Source organism: Electrophorus electricus, chromosome 2 (genome assembly GCF_041902795.1).
Source record: "Electrophorus electricus isolate QZ-2024a chromosome 2, ASM4190279v1, whole genome shotgun sequence".
Lineage (NCBI taxonomy): Eukaryota > Metazoa > Chordata > Actinopteri > Gymnotiformes > Gymnotidae > Electrophorus > Electrophorus electricus.
Window position 1 is genome coordinate 36,278,330 of NC_137498.1, and position 18,405 is coordinate 36,296,734.

Here is an 18,405-nt window from a genome sequence, read left to right on the forward strand (position 1 = left end):
AAGGTTCCTGGGGTGAGGGATTGTATGAAAGGGATCCCCCTTTTTTCCATTTTGAAAATGATGTACTGATTCAGTCAAGTGGACTGGAGTGGGCTCACCTCTGTCATGTATTGTTACATACATCTTGTACACATGCCTTATAGGAAGTTTGTGTAGTCTAGTGCTGCAGTGATACTGTTTTACAAAAGCCTTTTGTCATATGCGAACTCCAGACAATGTCCAGAGAATTGGGTCTGGGGTTGCCCTTTTGCACATGTAGTGCACAGCAGGAGATTGTCTATGTCAGAAGCGTTCTCACTTCTGGAAATCTCACTCCATTTGGTTTATTTGACGGCACTGTGCAGAGTGTGCAGAAGGCATGGTGTGATGCAAAAAGTACACTGCAGAAATCTCAGTGTTTTGTTTACAGTGCATCAAAGAAGGCAGATGAGGCTACCGACTCATCCATAATGATTACTGTTTTTCTGTTGACAATAATGCTACATGTATTTGTATATATCCACAATATCAACAAAAGAGTGGAAAGCAATATATAAGCAAGCAGAAAAGAAGTTTGAGAATCTCATGTCTCCACTTTTTTGTTTAGCAGAAGTTTGTATTTTTTCTCTTTTGCGCCATGGGAGGTGTCATCAACACAGACACTGACCTGGACTCAATTGGACATCCACAGCAAATGCATGCAAACCTTTATATGCAAAATATAATTTCAGGGGGCTTTAGTAAGACGTTACAAAATGGTAGGAAACCCATTTTTTGACACTTTTTGTTGTTGTTTTTTTTTGTGTGTGTGTGTGTGTGGAGGACTGCATCATAGAATGAGGGCTCAGTCCTAGGGGGTCTCTGTCCTGAAGCTTTACCTTGGCTGCCCAACAGTGCCCACCTCATGTAATGAGTCTCAAGAGCCCACCTCAGAGTTCAACTCCAGAATCCTTGTTTGCTGTGGACAAACTTCTCCTAATGCTACAAAAAACCTTTTAAGGAATTAAGGAATTACACTTTTCCCCAAAAATTTTCCCAAAAATCTAGGAGTTCTATCACTATATTACATGTCTATCCAGAGAAGTGCATATTCTTTTCATCTTGTGTTTTTGTGAAGGCACGCCCAAACGTAACATACAGATGCCACAATAACCCTCACAAATGCAAGATTGATTATGTAATCCATTGTAGACCTGACTACAGCACAATTCATCACTTATTCCTGAGAGGGAGAAACTGGCCTCATTTTGTAATGGCGTGTCAGTCAAGCTGTGGTGTGATTACACGTGTGTACTGGTGCATGGGGTGGCTTCACGCACAGTGAGGGAGGAAGGCTTTTTTTTTCTCCCTCCACTGTAGAGACTCAGCTGTCATCTCGCTTCCCAAGCGCCCCCTGTTGGTTCTGACTGCCTGCAAGTTCCATTTTCCTGTGAAGGAATGAGCCTCACTGTGGGTGCGGAGGAGTTTGTTGCTGTGCTTCGAGGTCTGTATCATGAAAGGAAAAATTAATTCATTTATCAGATTAGATTTCAATAATTAAGACCCAAGATTAAACATCATTTAATTGGAATCTAATGGGATATGTTTTGTCTTAGAATTGTGGATTATTATTTTACCATTCAGCATTCAGTCAAATGGATATTGACTGTGTGTTCACTTGAATTTCTGGGTAACCACTTTCTTACCTTCCTTACTTAATTACTCCCATACCCTCTCTGTCATCACCCTCACTGTTTCTTTACCTTCACTACTTTTTAACTTCACTGCTCCCTTATTTTCACTGCTTAGTTACATAATGTACTCCCTTACCTTCAGTATGTCAACACTTTCACTACTTCACCTTCCAAGTATCAGTTTTACAGTCTCAGTGCATTAGTGCCCACTCAGTAGCTGAACTGCTCTTCTTGCATACTCTTGTGTTGGTGTTCCATGGTACACTATGAGTTAATGACAGCATATGGTGTGACATCCCCCTGATCAAGTATCAAGTCTCCAGCCAGGCCACAGGCCTGTGGTCCTAGAGCCATCATTTTGTGAACAGGCCTGCACAGAGCTTTCTGGTCCTAAGAGCATAGTGGGCAAGGATGCAGTGGCACTTCACTGACCAAACACTGAAGCCTTCAGTTGGGGGCTATAAGAAATGAAACCTCATTTCCCTTTGTATCTTCAGAAGCAATGCTATGCCTTCAGTTATGTAATATTACCTAAGATATTGCACAGGGAAGGAAGCTGGCCTGCTGGGGATGCTGGTTTGTATAGCATGATGAAATTCAGCCTGGCCTGCCATTTCTCTTAAATCCTGCCGTTACCAACCTCTCAACTTTTTCCAAATCCTAATGTGTAAAAATAGATGGAGCTAATGGTCAGAACTGTCAGACTATGCTCTTGAAAATAATTTAGATTTGGTATTATTCAGCTGTTTGACAAAAGTACTTTACTGAAGGTGACCTTGTGTTGTATTTAGTGTAACTTGAGCCAAAAGGAACTTGTGCTTGAGATTAATCAGTCATTTGTCAGAGCTGAGTCACCCCAGGCAACACAACACCCCAATTTAAAAGATACTATCGTGAGAATCGTCAACACAATATGTCAGTATTCAGACTTTTGTGTCTTACTAAGGAGAAATATAATCTTAAATGCACTGATTATAATATTGAATAAATCCTTTTTTGTGTGAGTTATATACTGAATTTTGGATCAGTAATATGGTTACATAATTCACCTGTGTTTGGTTTCTGTTTTTTTTTTTGTTTTTGTTTTTTTTCCTAATCTGGGAATATTTTAGACCACCAGTGCTTTATCTTTATTTAGAACATGTAAGATATTGGCACATGCCATCCAGAGACACAGTAGTGAAGTTTACATCTGCTTGGGATTGCTGCATTTTCAATGCAATGTATGGGGAATTTGACAGTATAGGAGGAGTTTGGCAATGTAGTTCTCTGATCTGTGTTAACTGCTATGGATCTCTACATTCTTGATATGCTTTAGAAACAGAAATGATTCAAACTGCAGTCAGCCATTTTGGTACTGGAAAGATTTCTTGTGTGTGTGTGTGTGTGTGTGTGTGCGTGCGAGTGTGTGTTTTCATGTGCATGCATGTGTGTTTGTGATCCAGGAGAGGGAGAGTTTGAGGGAGGACATTTAATTTGTGAATTCAAACTAAGGCACAAAGACAACCATGTTTTCTTTAGTAAAGGAGTGGGGACCAGGACACCATGAGTGCTGTGTATGTGAAGCCTGTTCAACTGATGTGGAACATACAGAAACCACAAACACTGTACAAAGGTTGGCCATTACAGGGATTTTAAGTAAAGCACAACAAAAAAGAAGTCATAACACAAGAGCTGTCACACAAGCCTTCGCCAGTTGTTGAGACACTGGGAAAAAATAATGATTTTAAAGAGACTTTCTCTCGCTCACTCGCTCACTCTCTCTGTAACTATAGCAACGATGTTGTACACCAGCTCCTCAAAAGAGACAGTATTGCCCATTTGTTCCCACTGCAGAATTTCGGTGTGTGTGTGTGTGTGTGTGTGTGTGTGTGTTTTTATCTAACCCAAAGTCACCATCTCTCTTAGAACCACACTGCAGCAGCCTAATGAAATACAAATGTAGTCATATTGTATTTGATTTGCATGTGTGTATCACATATCAGGCTGTTACCTGGCCAGTGGCTTTGCTTTGCTCTGCACTGCATATATTAATGTGATTGCTGGACATCTTTGTTGCCTCCTCCATAAAAATGTGTGGGCCTGATATATCTAGGATTCTTCTAACTGGGTGCCGGGCAGCAGCACTGAAAGCTCTCCATCTGACCAGGCTCTGCACTTGTGCATATCCCAGGTCCTCTGCATAGTCTCTCATGACACTGCATAAGCAAGCAAGGTCCCGCTTCATGTCCCCCTGACTCCACTACAGTCATGCTGCTGTTAACTCTGTGTATCATCAGCATACAGTGTGGAAAAAATAGCATGAAATAACTTCTGTGGAATGGACTATGGGCCAATCAACATGTTGGTAATTTCTAGCTAGACTTTGCATCCCTTGCATCTATATAGTATAGTATATGTATACTAGTATACTATATAGAATAGTATAGTCTTCTCATAATCTTATATATGATGATGTAAAGCATTAGAAACACTTGAGAGCATGCAGTTTCTTATAATGGAACATGTTATTATTCTGTGGAGACTTTAAAAATAAGGGTTGATTTGTCTTGGCTATTTCTAAAGAGATTCTCCTGGGTCATCTGATGCAGTTTTAAGACTGATTCTTATTGCTGTATTGAAGCGCCTTAATATTACTGCATCAGGATAACAATATACTAATACAAGTTCCTTTATGCCAGAAAGACCCTATGAGATGGATACTGTAACACTCACAAAATACCTTTACCACTAGATGAGTATAGAGGAAAAAATTAACTTGCTCATAGATTGTCCTTATAGCTCATCAGCTAGAGCTATGTGGGTGGAGGCTACACATTGTTGTCAGTGGAGTCAGACTGTAATATGATCATGCCACTCAGCTGTCCGCCCCTTGCTCTGCTCTATGCCCCACACCAGTCAGGTTGATGAATGACACCTATTACTCCAGACATTACGGACCTGCAGGCCTGAGGTTTTCACAGGCTGGAGCAACAGACCAATGTGGTGAAATGGCCCATCTTATAAAGTCTCAGCTCATGCCCAACGCGAAGAGAGCACTCTCAGTGCTGACAAGTCTTTCCCCATATCTGGAAGTACTGCATCGACAATAACAGCCGCAGTTTCTGCATGAGAGAGAGGCATCTGTCAGAGTTTTGACTGATTAAATTCTGCTGTATGGCTTGCTTGCAAAACATTTTTTCTCATACACAAAATGCTTAATGGACTACATCGTAGCAGTGGGTATAATGGGAAATAAATGGGAAAAGCACAGGCAGTGAGGAGAGTAAGTCTGGGAAATTGGGTTTCATGACAGAGAGGGAGTGCCAGCATGAGGAATCACTTGTCCCCAGCACAACTGTGGATCAGAAGCACCAGCAGGATGTAACCTTCCAGTGGAATTGAGGCGTATCGTATGGTAATTCAGGATTTCAGCCATGGGTCTGTCCTCAGGAGCTCAGGGGAGCATTTGCCTCTGGGCTGAGCTTTGGTAGCTCAGCCTTGGACAGCGCAGCAAATCTCTCACAGGATGGTTTGGAAATTTGAGCATTTGCCAGCTCCGATTCTCACTCCCTGGAGTAAGGCACAGTTCTGTGTTTGATGTTCTAAAAGCTGTGGTTGTAGATGATGAGATCAGAATGCATGAATGAGTGTATTAAGAAACTAATTATAAACTTTTTCACCAATTTATCTCATGCAAGACAATGGGCTGGAGATGATTACAAATTGGGTAGCTCACTACATACAGTAAGACTAAGAGAAATTCACCAAAAAGGGGACGAGGCTGGAGAAAACAGAGAGAGCTCAACTCCTGCCTGAACATCTCTGTTTTTATCTCGGCACTGATGGTACCATAGACTGCATCACCACAATTATGGCAGTAATTACCCCGCCTTCCCTCGTCAGTTCTCCAGAGGAGACATCCTGGGGAGAATGAAGGACCTCAGGCCAAGAAATAATTAACTTGTCAATGGCCTCCCTTTCCTCAGAAATCCCTCTCATTCTATCTCTTTCTATGTTTCTACTAATTACAAAGACACTGTATATTGTTCCTGGTCCATTTTCATAACAGCATACCGATAGCTTGTTTTCCTACATGCTTGCAGTTACAGATATTCCACACTATCATATTACATGGATTTCTAGAAAGAGTTTGTTACCCCAGACTATGTGAATCTGCTGTATACTTGTGGTAATGTTTGCATCCTTTTAAAATATCTTTTCTAATAGTTTCCCTTGACACAGTGAAATGGATCTAAATCACATGGCCCCTTTTTTAGTTCTCTTTTGCCTCTTAATTTTAATGACGCATATTCTCATGGCAAGTCCTGCTGCCAAGCAGAGTAATCTGTAATACGCTTATTCTTTCAAGCCTCCTGGCCAACACAGATTGCTAATAAAAGCTCAGTGTGCTCAGACCGAACTGGCTGTCACTTTCACAGCCAATTTTCGGCTGATCCTGGGATCTGTAACTTGCCATCCCTGTGTAAAAGCACTATGGCAGTCTGATGATAATCTGGGTCTGACTATGCCTGCACCATCACTGCATTAAGCCTGCACAGCTGTGGCCACATACAGCCAGAGCAAAACAAATGGCAGAGTCTATGATTCTATTGGGCTCATAGAAATTAAGCTCTTGTCACATAAGGACTTGCTTTTCTCCACTCTCCAGGCTTCCTATGTTGCACCTCCAGCTGTAATGTGCATAGCACCAGGTTAGCCCTACCAGCCATGTGGATTTGTACTCAGTCAATACAGTCTCTTACTCAGTACTCAGGGGTCTGCTGTACAAATGTTAACCTACCAGAGGGCACCGAGGCTAGTTCAGTTTCATATACTGCAAACATGTGTATATCTCATGCTGAAATCCCAATAGTAAGCACAGTCATGGTTTTCACTCACAAATATCCCAAAGCCCAGACTTCATGTTTTGGAGTCCTAAAATCAGGGCTGATCTCTTCACATGAGTGAAGCTCACACAGTCTCTAAATTCAGCGAGTGGTAGGGAGCAAACATATCAGCGTTTTCTCATTCGGAATCCTGTACTCGTGTATTGTTCTCTGCTGTCAGTTTTTGTGGTCACTTTTTAGTCTTCCTGTCACTGGAAGAGGCACATTCCTTATCAGAGTCCTCACAGAGGAGTTTGGCTACAGCACAGACAGGTCAGGTATTGTGTCTGACGGCTCTTTCTTCATCATCAGCATATCTCCCTTTCATATTCATAAGCTCTTGCAGAGCAGCACAGTGCGTGGGGCCATCCTTGTCCTATTTTCATTACAGATGCATTCCTCTATATCACACCATGTGATGGCAGGCCTAGTGCAATGTGATGATGGTTGATGGAATTAGATGGGCCCTAGCCTCAAATTCCAGACAATATTGCATCCACTTTTACCCAACTTCTGGAGGATATCTTTTCCCTGTAAATCACAGCCACATGGGGCACGAATGATAAACAAGGTACATATTCACGCAGAGATTCATGTGCAATTGATAAATTAACAAAGCTAGTGGTTAGAGAAAAATTCCAGGTAAGATTTTTACTTTTCTGAACCTGGACCATCCATCACTACTGTTTCTGCAGCCAGACAAAGAGAGTTACATTCACATCCATGGCAAAACGTTTACAGTGACAAGTCATCCTTACAGATCTCAAGGCATCTGGACGAGAGATGTGCTGGGCCCTAACTTTTATCAGCTATATAACTATAATCAGATTTGTCTCTGTGCGGAAGTAATATTTACTTATCACATGCTATCTGAGCTCTTACATTTCTGTAACATCAGCATTTGGCTTCTGCCCTCAGTTTAAACTCTTGATTTGCCTTACATTGAGTTTAAATGTGCTTTCTGGATGAACCTCACCATCCACATGGGAATATAGAAAGCAGGACAAGTATGTTCATGACTTACACTTTTGACCTTGCTAAAATACATGAACAATCCTTTAACACAGACATAATGGGACTCATAATAGTAAGCTAAAATGGTTATAGCTGTTTACATTATTTTCCTAAATATAGTATCTCAAAGCGCTGTCCTATTCATTTTAAACATGTAGTAAAACATTTTCTGCATTGTTGTAACCCCACTTACTACTGTTATTTACCTGATGCTTTTATCCAAAGCAACTGTGGGACCCAACAGTGGCAACTTGGCAGGGGCTTGAACCAGCAACTCTCCGATTACAAGTCAAGCACCTTAACAACTGGGCTAGCACTGCCCTGTTATGAACAGTGTGAATTTATCTGCTGGACAGCTTCTGACATGTCATATGCACAGACCCTTTTGTTTGCTTTAATTTAGTGCATGCCATTACCAAACTTCCTGTGTAAAAAACAGATTGTGCGTGACAGGCGCCTCCTCATTTGGAACCACTCTCCTCTTTTTGTTCTCTCTCTCTCTCTCTGTGTGTGTGTTTGTGTGTGACTATCTCTCTGCATGTATGTGTGAGACTATCTCTCTGTGTCTGATCTAGGGGCCTCAGGTTGCTTATTTGAGTGCAGTAATTTGCCATTGACTTGGGACAGGTGCAGCTGCTGCTGTCGGCACCGTTAACAAGCTGTTTCATCATGTTAGCTAGCCTTGATTATCCATTGTTGTTATCACAATACCACGCCATTTTATGATGCTAAAGATGTCCATGGAAATAGTTGCATTAAGAATCCCTAGCCTCTGTCACCTCCAAGCCACTCAGTAGTACTATTGCAAATCTGAGCAAATATGTGTGTCGTTGCGCATTACTTATTTCCCATACAGTCAAACAGGCAGTTCAAGCTTAGGAAGATATAATATAAGCATAAAAGTGCTCATGAAAGTGGTCAGAGCGGTAATAAATGTAACCCATTCCTAATTTTAGCTGATGCTATAAATACAGTGTATTTATATAGAGATGCAGTGTACTATACACTATAAATACAGTGTATTTATATATAGAGATGCAGTGTACTGTACACTATAAATACAGTGTATTTATATAGAGATGCAGTGTACTATACACTATATGATGTAGGCATGTGCATAAGTATATGTTGGTGCTTAATTTATTTCTGGTGTGCGGTTACTGCACAGGGACAACGCAGTGTCCTTGGTGACTGACTGTGTGGTCAGAGTTTAGTGTAAGTGAGTGGGACTTTTCCTAACAGGTTCTGAAGTGGAGATCATTGTGAGCTATTATAGGCTCAGTAATTGCTGGACCCAGATTAATAAAAAGCTGCAAGGATGGGAACTGCTTATCACCAGTTTGGATGTTTTTCTTTAGATCCAAGTTCATCTCCTGTAAGTTAGCCATGAATATAAGTAATTAGTTCTAATGAGTAGCTCTATGATTGTGAGATCCATTGCTAAATATAATTGTCATTGCTGGTCTTGGCTCCTTCTCCATTTAGTGTTTGAATTGTGAGGAATGTTCTCATGGCAACATGGCTAAAGCCTGCTAGGCAAATTCTGGATATGTGCCTTACAAGGCAAACAATCACATGTGTTTGATGGTACTCAAAAACACCTTTTATTTCAGAGCAAATGGTTCCACTGTAGGTGCATGGCTATCCTTTCATGCCTTTGAATGCTATACTTTTGTTCACTGATTGGACCTCTAGTGGCACACACTGCCAAGAACTGAATGTGTCACAGTGCTTGTTCTTGGCATGCCATCAGATTTTACAGGAATGGTGCTCCAGTTCCATGGAAATCTGTGAAAGACTGATGTACAGTTTCCATTTAGAACAGGAACAATGTTCCTGACATTATCTATGGATGATGACAATATAATTATTTTAAATGCTGCCACACATTTAACAAAATTAATCAATTCCTTTTAGTAGTAGGTCACTGCAAAATCAAGAATTTTTAATTTATTTATACAATTGATAAACACCTTTGCTCTGTAAATGAGTTGCCTTTTAGATAGCACAAGAACTTCTGTGTCTACAAAATTCCACTGCTGATGTATTGTCTCAGAACACAATTAATTGAATGTAAAAACAAATATAGAACAGCTAGGGATTGGAATTAGGCAAATATAGGGATAATATGCTAATTGGCTCTTTTAAAAGCCTGCTGATTTTACTCAGCAATATGGACACCATCACCATCCTGCAGTGTCTCATCACATTCTTATTTCCTTTCATACACCCACTTCTATTTTCGACATTCTATTTCTGATACAAAAGCGCACAGGCTAGTGAGTGCCTACGTGTGCTGGGTGAGAATATGTGTACTATCATCACTCATTGTGAGGTGGTAACAGGCCATTACTACTTAGTTTAACAAGGGGTTGGAGGTTGGCGGACTAGTAGTTTGCAGGGGCTGTCTTGTGACAATGTACAAATAATACATGTAATAATACAAATAATACATTTGGATTTTCTGCTTGATGTGATAATTAAGGTAACTCTGGAAAGCTTCTGTGAAAAAATAAGGAATCTCTTACAAAGCAACACAGTTTTGCTGTTGATCAATATGAATAATAACAGTAGCAGTTCTCACCTGTATTTTTTTCTTCCAAGCACACAACTGAGCAGCTATTTTTTTTAATATATGCCATGTTTAACAGTGAACTGAATATCATGGGTGCTCAGCAGGATTCTTTGAGGACTGAGTTGTCTACAGGTGTTTGTTATAGCCATGCATCATAATACCTGTTCATGCTATCTAGGTTTCCCCATTGTTATAAAGAATATGTTAGTATGTGCACTGCAGTCACCTCAGCTCACTGTGCTCTCTGCTATTTCACCTTGAGATAACAAGAACAATGTCATTCCCCCTCATGTCCTTCCTTAAAAGGGGCCATATGAAGATGAGTTAACAAAATAGGTGCCACTCTGTTGTTTTTGATTACATACCTCAAGTACACCCTCAAGTAATTCAATAGATTTGAAGAATATTTGAAAATCTATTTTAGTGCTTTTTAAGACAAATGTGTCTAAACAAAAAATGTAAAAGGAACTATATGTACTTCTTTTGGTAAATATTTAGCATACTGTGTTTGTGCAGTGGGAATGACATCATTTTCTCTACTACAAAGACCTCAGCAAACAAATGTCCAGGACCTAAGCAAGTATAAACATTTGAATCAAAAGCTCACATTGTTTTGTAATGTCAAAATGTCTGAGTTCATGATCAGGAGTCAGTTAGCTCTAACTGTGTGCCAATAATTGACCTTTGCAAGTGTTTACAAAATCAGAATATCATTACAAAAACAGAAAATCAGAACAAAACTGGTTATTGAAATCAATAGACTTCACTCCATCTTTCTCTAGCATTTCCATAGAGCCTTGGTGCGTTGCCATGGTGACATGAAATGGCTGCACACTGCAGTAGTGAGTTAGGTCTCTTGTAAAGAAGACTGGGTTCAACATATTCAGAGAGTGAAGGCCTTGACTTCCTGGAAAATGTAATTTTCACTTAGTACTTCACCATTTTCCACAAACACCAAAAGAGTTAGCATCCATATTAATTCTGAAGAGCCAGTGTTCATTTTAGACATGGGATAATAAATATATCTGATAAAGACAATGAGGTCAAATGGTTCCTGTTCCAACCAAGCAGGCAGTTATTCAGTCACTTTTATTCCTCTGACTTTTTATCTTTTCCCCTGTTCTCAGTGTGACAACGCAAAGGGATTAAGAGCATTCTTCGATGCGATCTGCTATGGTCCCAAACATTTAATGATCTTCGGAGGAGTGTGTCCATCAGTGACATCTATTATCGCGGAGTCATTAGAGGGGTGGAACCTGGTGCAGGTAAGAGTGAAACAAAGTCTGTTCATTAATGTTGCAGTTGAGTATGGTGTTTGATATTTGTACGATATAGGATTTGTAGCACCCTTTCTGCAACCCACATAGCAATCTCTTCACTATATTAAACTCAACAGTTGTGGACTTAGGAATTCATCTTGAATAGACTTGAGGTAAGAGCTTTTTGAGGATTCTCTCAGGTCACTTTATCAGCTTTCAGCTGTAGTGCATCACCACCCAACCCTGACGGCTGTCACTTAGGGGAAGTTGTTGTAATGGGTGGCATGGCAGTGATGGAGCAGTGGCCCCATCCACCCCACCCCCCATCCACCCCACCCCCCATACACCCCACCCCCGAGTAAGCTACTCATGTGCTTTTGTACTGGTGAGAGTTTGAGTGGACACACACAGAAAAGCAGTCAAAATTTCCCCAACAGAGCCTGGTAGTTCCACAGAAAGGATTCTACAGATGACAAGCTGTTTGTAGGAAAAACACTTTTTTGGCATCTATTCATGAGAAAATATATCCTTTAGACCCCAGGTGTTTGGGTTTAGTAAAAGTGTTTTACAGGTGAGATAAAAAGAGGGAATTTCAGAAAAGAGGGAATTCCCATGGAAACACTGCACTGCGATACCTTAATGTCATTTTCTTTCCTTTATTCCAAACAAACTGTGAAGAAGAATCTACATGTGTTTCTTTGTTTTTGGCTAATTGATTCATTTCTTGCTCTCTGATTGCTTGGCCCTCCTAGAGGACTGAAAAGGGGGACTGGCTCTTAGATGTCCTAACTTGTGGATTTATCTTCCATTAACCTGAGCAGAGCAAACCTCTAATTAGCCTTCTTTAATCTATGCATACCTGATCCATTTCACAAGAAGAGATAAGATGAGCATTATGGGAAAGCACTATCCAGTCTCATCAAAACTGCACATCAACTTACTGCTCTACAATACTGTAGGCTACCTTTATTTTTAATTAAAGAATACATTTGAGGAGAGTGCTAAATCACATACAAATGTTTGATCCGAAGCTTGGTTGATGGGTCAACTAATTAGGCTTAATGAAAGACACTTACAAAAGGCAGAGAGAGAGTTAGGTAAGTGCAACTGGCTTGAATGGCTCTACTTGGTACATTTTATGTAACTGGAATTAGTTGTGCCACTGCTTTCACAAGTGTGCCTTCAGGAAATGTTTGACCCCACTTTAGCACTTCTGCAGTAAGGAAACCAGGGTTCACCAGTTTTGACAAGTCATAAACCTGGGTGTGAAGACATGTCATTATTTAGATCTTTCACACTAGTAACAGATCAGTATAACAGTTGCCTAGATCGGCATGATATTGTGCATTATTATGTACACCGATGATCTTTCTAAACAGGGAGTTGAACTATTGATTGAATGATTGATGGATGGATTTAATGCTTCATTTTATTAAAGTATAATCGGCAAGGCTCTAATTATCTATAAATTATCTTCACAATGACAGAGCAGACAGGCCTTTTCAGTGGAAAGGTTCAAGATTGTAAATCAGGACTGAATTTTCCTTTATGAAAACTAAGTGGTGCTACACAGCTTTTCTGGTGTTCAAATCATCAATTGTCATTTAGTGGCTCTAAAAAGCTCTACTGTTATGGCACAATGCAAACCCATCAAATGCTTTGAGTCAAACTGAATGCCATTCTAAGAGAATGATTACAGTCAGTGCAGACATTTCATTCTCCCTTAGCAACCTTACAAAAATGCACCCATTTGTATGATAGTGATATTTTGGATCAGAGATAAGAAAATGAGGACAGAGAAATATGTTTTGGCATCATTGCCCCATTAAAACTGCTATCACTATCAGTGCTACATTATGTGTAATTTATAAGCACATTCCATATGAAGTTGCACGTCACACTTTTCATCGTTAATGAACAGAAAATTGTGACCTTGTATATAAGACAATTTTAATTTGTCTTATGATAAAATGATGGGTTGAATGATGCACATGTTGGATTTCCTTATTACTACAAATAAGGTGATTAAAATATGGGTGATTCCATGATGGTTATTACCATTTCCCAGGTTCACAGATGCTATAATACTTTGTTAATAAGAGCCAATGTATACAGTTGATAAGCCTATTTATTGATTGTTATTGATAAGTTGATACTGTAACTGTAAGTTGATTAAAGCTCAGCACAGTCATTTGCAATGATAAGTGTAATTGAAATGTGTCGACCATATTTAAGCATGTTAACTAAAAGTCTAACTATGACTGATATGACTAGATCAGTAACCTTAGAAATGTGTGATTTAAAGACTGATGTGGTCCAGCTAAACAAATTACATATAATGGATAAAGAAAAATATTTGCTATAGAACATATAGCACATCTGTTGCCACTAGCAACCACAGGTTGAGGCAAGCATATTGTATGTATGTGAAAAGGTAAAGCGGTAAAGAGGTAAAGGTAGAGGTAAAATGAACCTTCAACCACTGTCAGATATGAAGCAGTCATCTGTTTAGATGCTATAATTGTTTAATATATCATGTGACAATGCACTAAAATAATAAATAATGTCAGTGACATCTTATAATGTGCTGTGGAATTGTGGGCCAGGCAGTTTGTCAATTTAGGTCAAGTTCATAAAGCACTATTCAGTATTTGCGTTTGTGAAGTGTTTTTACTATAAGTCTTTACTGTTTTGTCTTCACATGTTTTATATAAACTGTTAACAAGGTTTTGAGAATTGAAAACACACACAGTCATGATTAGCTCAGCACTGGTGTTGAATTTGGTAACAGTGCAATGAAAATAAGTAAATGAATAGAAAGAAAAGGAAAAAGAGAAAAAAATGAAGCAGAGGTGCAGTTTAGTGGATGTTCTTTTTGAAAAAAAAAAAAAAAAGCTAGCTAAATATAGCCTGCCATTTGCAGTAATTCCTAAGAATTTCCTCTTCAACCTTGGCATTGGCCTTGTGGGGGAAATTTAAGATTTATTTGTGGTTTTGTAAGCCCTGGTCCCTATAAGTATGGTGAGCTGAGTGAGATCCAGTCACAGCTGGACTTTGAGGCTAACTAGCTCTCATCTGCTCCCTGGTGACCTAGTGTGAGACTCACACATTCACCACTGTTGGTGCAGACACTCTGATGTCAACTGCAGAAAGGGAAGAGTCATTCATATGCATGGGAACTAGCATACTAAGATGATCAAGGAAATGTAAACGCATCTTAAAAGTTTTGTTCCCCCCCCCCCCCCCCCCAGTGAATTCATAAATAAAGCATTTGCGTAGGCCGACTTCTTGTTAATGAGAACTGAATGGAAACCAGAAAGTCCATGTATTGTTTATCTACCATTTTCCATCACATTACCTGTTCTCAAGTGTATGGCAATTGTGTTTGTTTTTATTGGTTAGATGTTATGATTAAATCAGAACGGACACATTGTCAAAGAACATTATAAGGAATATTATTTTGTCTGATTATATTTTTAATTAAAAATGAATGCTAGAATTGGAAATGTACCCCCCCACCCCACACACACAGACTTGCCGCGTGTGCTGCAGTGATCAGTTTGCAGGCACCATCTGCCCTCAGATTTATGTAACAACTGATCTAGAAGCTGCACTCTCACATCCTGATTGTGACTCATGTCCAATGATGCCTCAGCATGGTTTTAGCGAGGTTCACACTTAGCCTACCGACTCTGTTCTTACACGCTTTGTATAACATAACATGGTGGAACGACAACCTAGCTTTCCAAATGCTATGTGATAAAGAGAGATAGTTTGAGAGAGGTCCATACAGACAGGCTGTAGGGGACACAGACTAATGAGATCTGTTAAGAAACAGTGTGAAAGTGAAGATAGGGGATTGAGAGAGCAGTCAGAGAACACAAACAGAGAAGTGCAGAAATAGAGCCCTATTTCTGGCTCTTTAGGGGTAATTGTCAGTTATTTTTCTCATATCAAACTGTATTTCCCACTTGGCAGAGCTTCATATAGGTGATATAATCACTACTTCATTACTTTGTGGAAGAATTTACCATCTTGACCTGATCCAAGAATCATTTCTATTGTTGATTGATCCTGTCTGAACTCATTGAGAGCCAGAAATTCATTTTAGAGCTTTTATTGAACACTAGCTTTTGGCTGGCATTAGCACACAGCTTCCTTCATCCCTGGCATATAACAACCATTAGCAAAAGTTCTTACATCAGTATCATGATTAAATATCTCAAACTTATTCACAGGAATGTTATTTAAAATTTGTATGTCAGGCTTTTGGTTAAAAAGCTTGGTTGCTGTAAATCATCTATATACACACTGGTGACACCATTCAATTATTAATTTTTTGCTGGAATTTCACAATAGCTATAGTTTTCTTTGTATTTTTGTAATAGTATATTTGTTTTGTATAGTAACCTGCAAGGAAGTTGCAAATTCCAGTTTCATTGTACTTGTACAATGACAATATAGACATCTTCTATTGCCTATGCTAAATGGTGGTTGATGCATATAGCTCTGGTGGATGGCTTCCTTCATGCATGCTGGTGGCCAAAGGACTTGGCGTGCTCTCACCGAGGCGCCTGCCCGGATGTGGTTTCTCAGCTTGGAACATGATCTCAATCTTCTTCTGCTCAAATGACCATGGTGTTGGAATCCTTTAATCCTTTGCTACACTGAGCAATGCCCAACAAGCAGCCAAGACAAGGCTTGAGAGTGGCTGGTCTCAAGCGGATGGTCGGATATAGAGTTAGCCGGACGTTGAGGTCTTATTCTCTCTGGTTTTTCCTCCTTGAGACAACTGGTTGTTGTTGTTTCCTTTATAAGATAGACTTGTTTATAATAAGAAATCATCCCTGCACTTTCTCCAGGCTTTTTTGCTTAACCTCTTCCTTTGCTTCAAGCACCATACTAAACTCCTAAATAAAATATGTAGCCTCTGCTGCATGCTGCTCAGCTGATGTCAGATCCTTTCTTTTTATATATCCATATATATTTTTATATATTCATAGGTTGAGGTATGGCAGCAGCATGTCCGTGTGTGCGCGCGAGTGTGTGCGTGTGTGTGTGTGCGCGCGTGTGTGTGTGCACGCGAGTGTGTGTGTGCATGCATAGGGCATTTCAGTTGTAATGGTCCCTACAGGTCCTCTTCTACCAGAGTCAGCGGGTGCCAGAAGAAAAGTGGAGTTTGTAAATGAAATGGACTGTGGCCTCCCCTTGCTCAGTAATAGGAAGACTGAGACTAATGGGGTACATTACAATGGTGACTTGGCCAGTAGTCTGAGGATGATGAGGTACAGAGGCCACAGCTTCTGTCTGGGTCAGAGATTCCCCCCAGAGAGAGTTAAAAAAGCCAATTAGTACATGCAGATCATACAGCTAGTTAGAACCTAGAGGGCACATATGTGTGTCCATACACTTGCACACATGTATGCAGACACACCAGCATTGAAACTATTATTTATATATATATATATATATATATATATATATATATATATATATATATATATATACATACATGTCTTAGTTTAAGCAAAAGATGTGTTTAGCATTCCATCGATGAGCACACATGCAGGAATGCCTGCAGGGTGGATGGGAGCCAAGCTGTCAACATGAACTACTGGCTGTGAGATTGACCGGGAGCTTGCACCCCTTTCTCAGTGCAATGTGTCCAGTTTACACTCATTAACAACATTAGCAGTGTCCCTGCTGTGCAGCACTAATCTCCTTAGTAAATAATGCTACATTTAAATCAAACTACTTACATTACCCCCATAAAGATGCATGTTACACACTCAGCTGCTAATTATGCAATTATGATTCTATTTCTCCCTTGCACACTGCCTAGGGGTCTGTGAAACTGCAAAAGTACTCCAATTCTCCCTGCTGACAAACCAGCCCTGGAATGTGGGGTTTCTATGAGCCTGCCCAAATCCAAATGAAGATAAATGCATTTCACATGTTCTAGCCCTTTAAAGATTTTGTTTTTTTGTTTTCCTGACCAACAACAAATGTGGGAAGAAAGGAAACAGAATCATATGTTACTGTAGAAAGCATATTTGTATACTTATAAGGGAAATGAATTACATTATTTTAGTACATCACATACTACAACGTCTGGAATGCAGGCCTAAAGATGTTTTATGCCTCCTTTGGTTTGCTTTGATTTAGCTTATTTTAGCATTTGACCTTGATATCTTCTTTAGGTCACATGTTCCATAAGACTTTGAAAGGCCCAGGGCATGAATCATTTACTTAAACATGCTATGAACAAAGAAGTGGTGAAATAAATAGAATCTATAAGTAATGCCTATCTATCAATAATACAATTTAATTAAACAAAATCTGAAATATTTAGTCTGTCAGTGGCTTGCTCTGGATGCCAAGAATGTCTCACATGGCTATACCCCCCACTGATGTAGAAAAAGGTATTTAAAAATGTTCTGTTGTGATACTATAATGAAATCACTAAGCATGATTCTGGGTTTATGCTTGTGGGTTGGCATTATTTTCCTCAATTGTGCTCTGTATCATTTATACAGGTTTTCAGAGCCTCACTAATTTAGTGGGAAACCATCAGAATGGGGTGTGTGTGGGGGGGGGGGGGTTCTTTTCTGTAGCTGAAGCAGACATTCCACGTTGGTGTAATGTCAGTATGAACACAGATAATAACACTGCCCAAATAAATGCCTTTTGATAGACCACCTCTGTATGTAAGATGAACAAAATAGATAGCTGCTTTACCTGCCTATAGCAAAATCGAAGGATCAGCAGTTATCACTTATATAAATATTATTCTTGGGGAGGTTTACCACAATAACATCTTCCTACAGCATAACCTTGTTGAAGAGATGTTATTCAGAGACACTGCATTTGCTAGCTACATTTGATATTAGTACACCACTCAGGATTTCACATGACACCATTAATAGTCTGCTAAACACCACGCTATCAGAAGTGGGCTGCAGAATAATTGGCAGATAGTGTTCTCCTGATTTTGAATGCCTTCATTGTTGGTCACATTTTAACATTCAGTGATTTAA

At 39.7% G+C, this 18,405-nt stretch overlaps 1 protein-coding gene across 2 annotated transcripts in view; it reads left to right on the top strand.

Moving 5' to 3' along the window:
* gabbr2 (gamma-aminobutyric acid (GABA) B receptor, 2) overlaps positions 1–18,405 on the top strand; it is a 143,405-nt gene that overhangs the window by 24,512 nt on the left and 100,488 nt on the right. For both annotated transcript variants that reach the window (XM_035528864.2, XM_035528865.2), the window contains exon 2: positions 11,237–11,374. In XM_035528864.2, the coding sequence (XP_035384757.1) occupies positions 11,237–11,374 (138 nt within the window). The remainder of the gene's footprint in view (positions 1–11,236; positions 11,375–18,405) is intronic.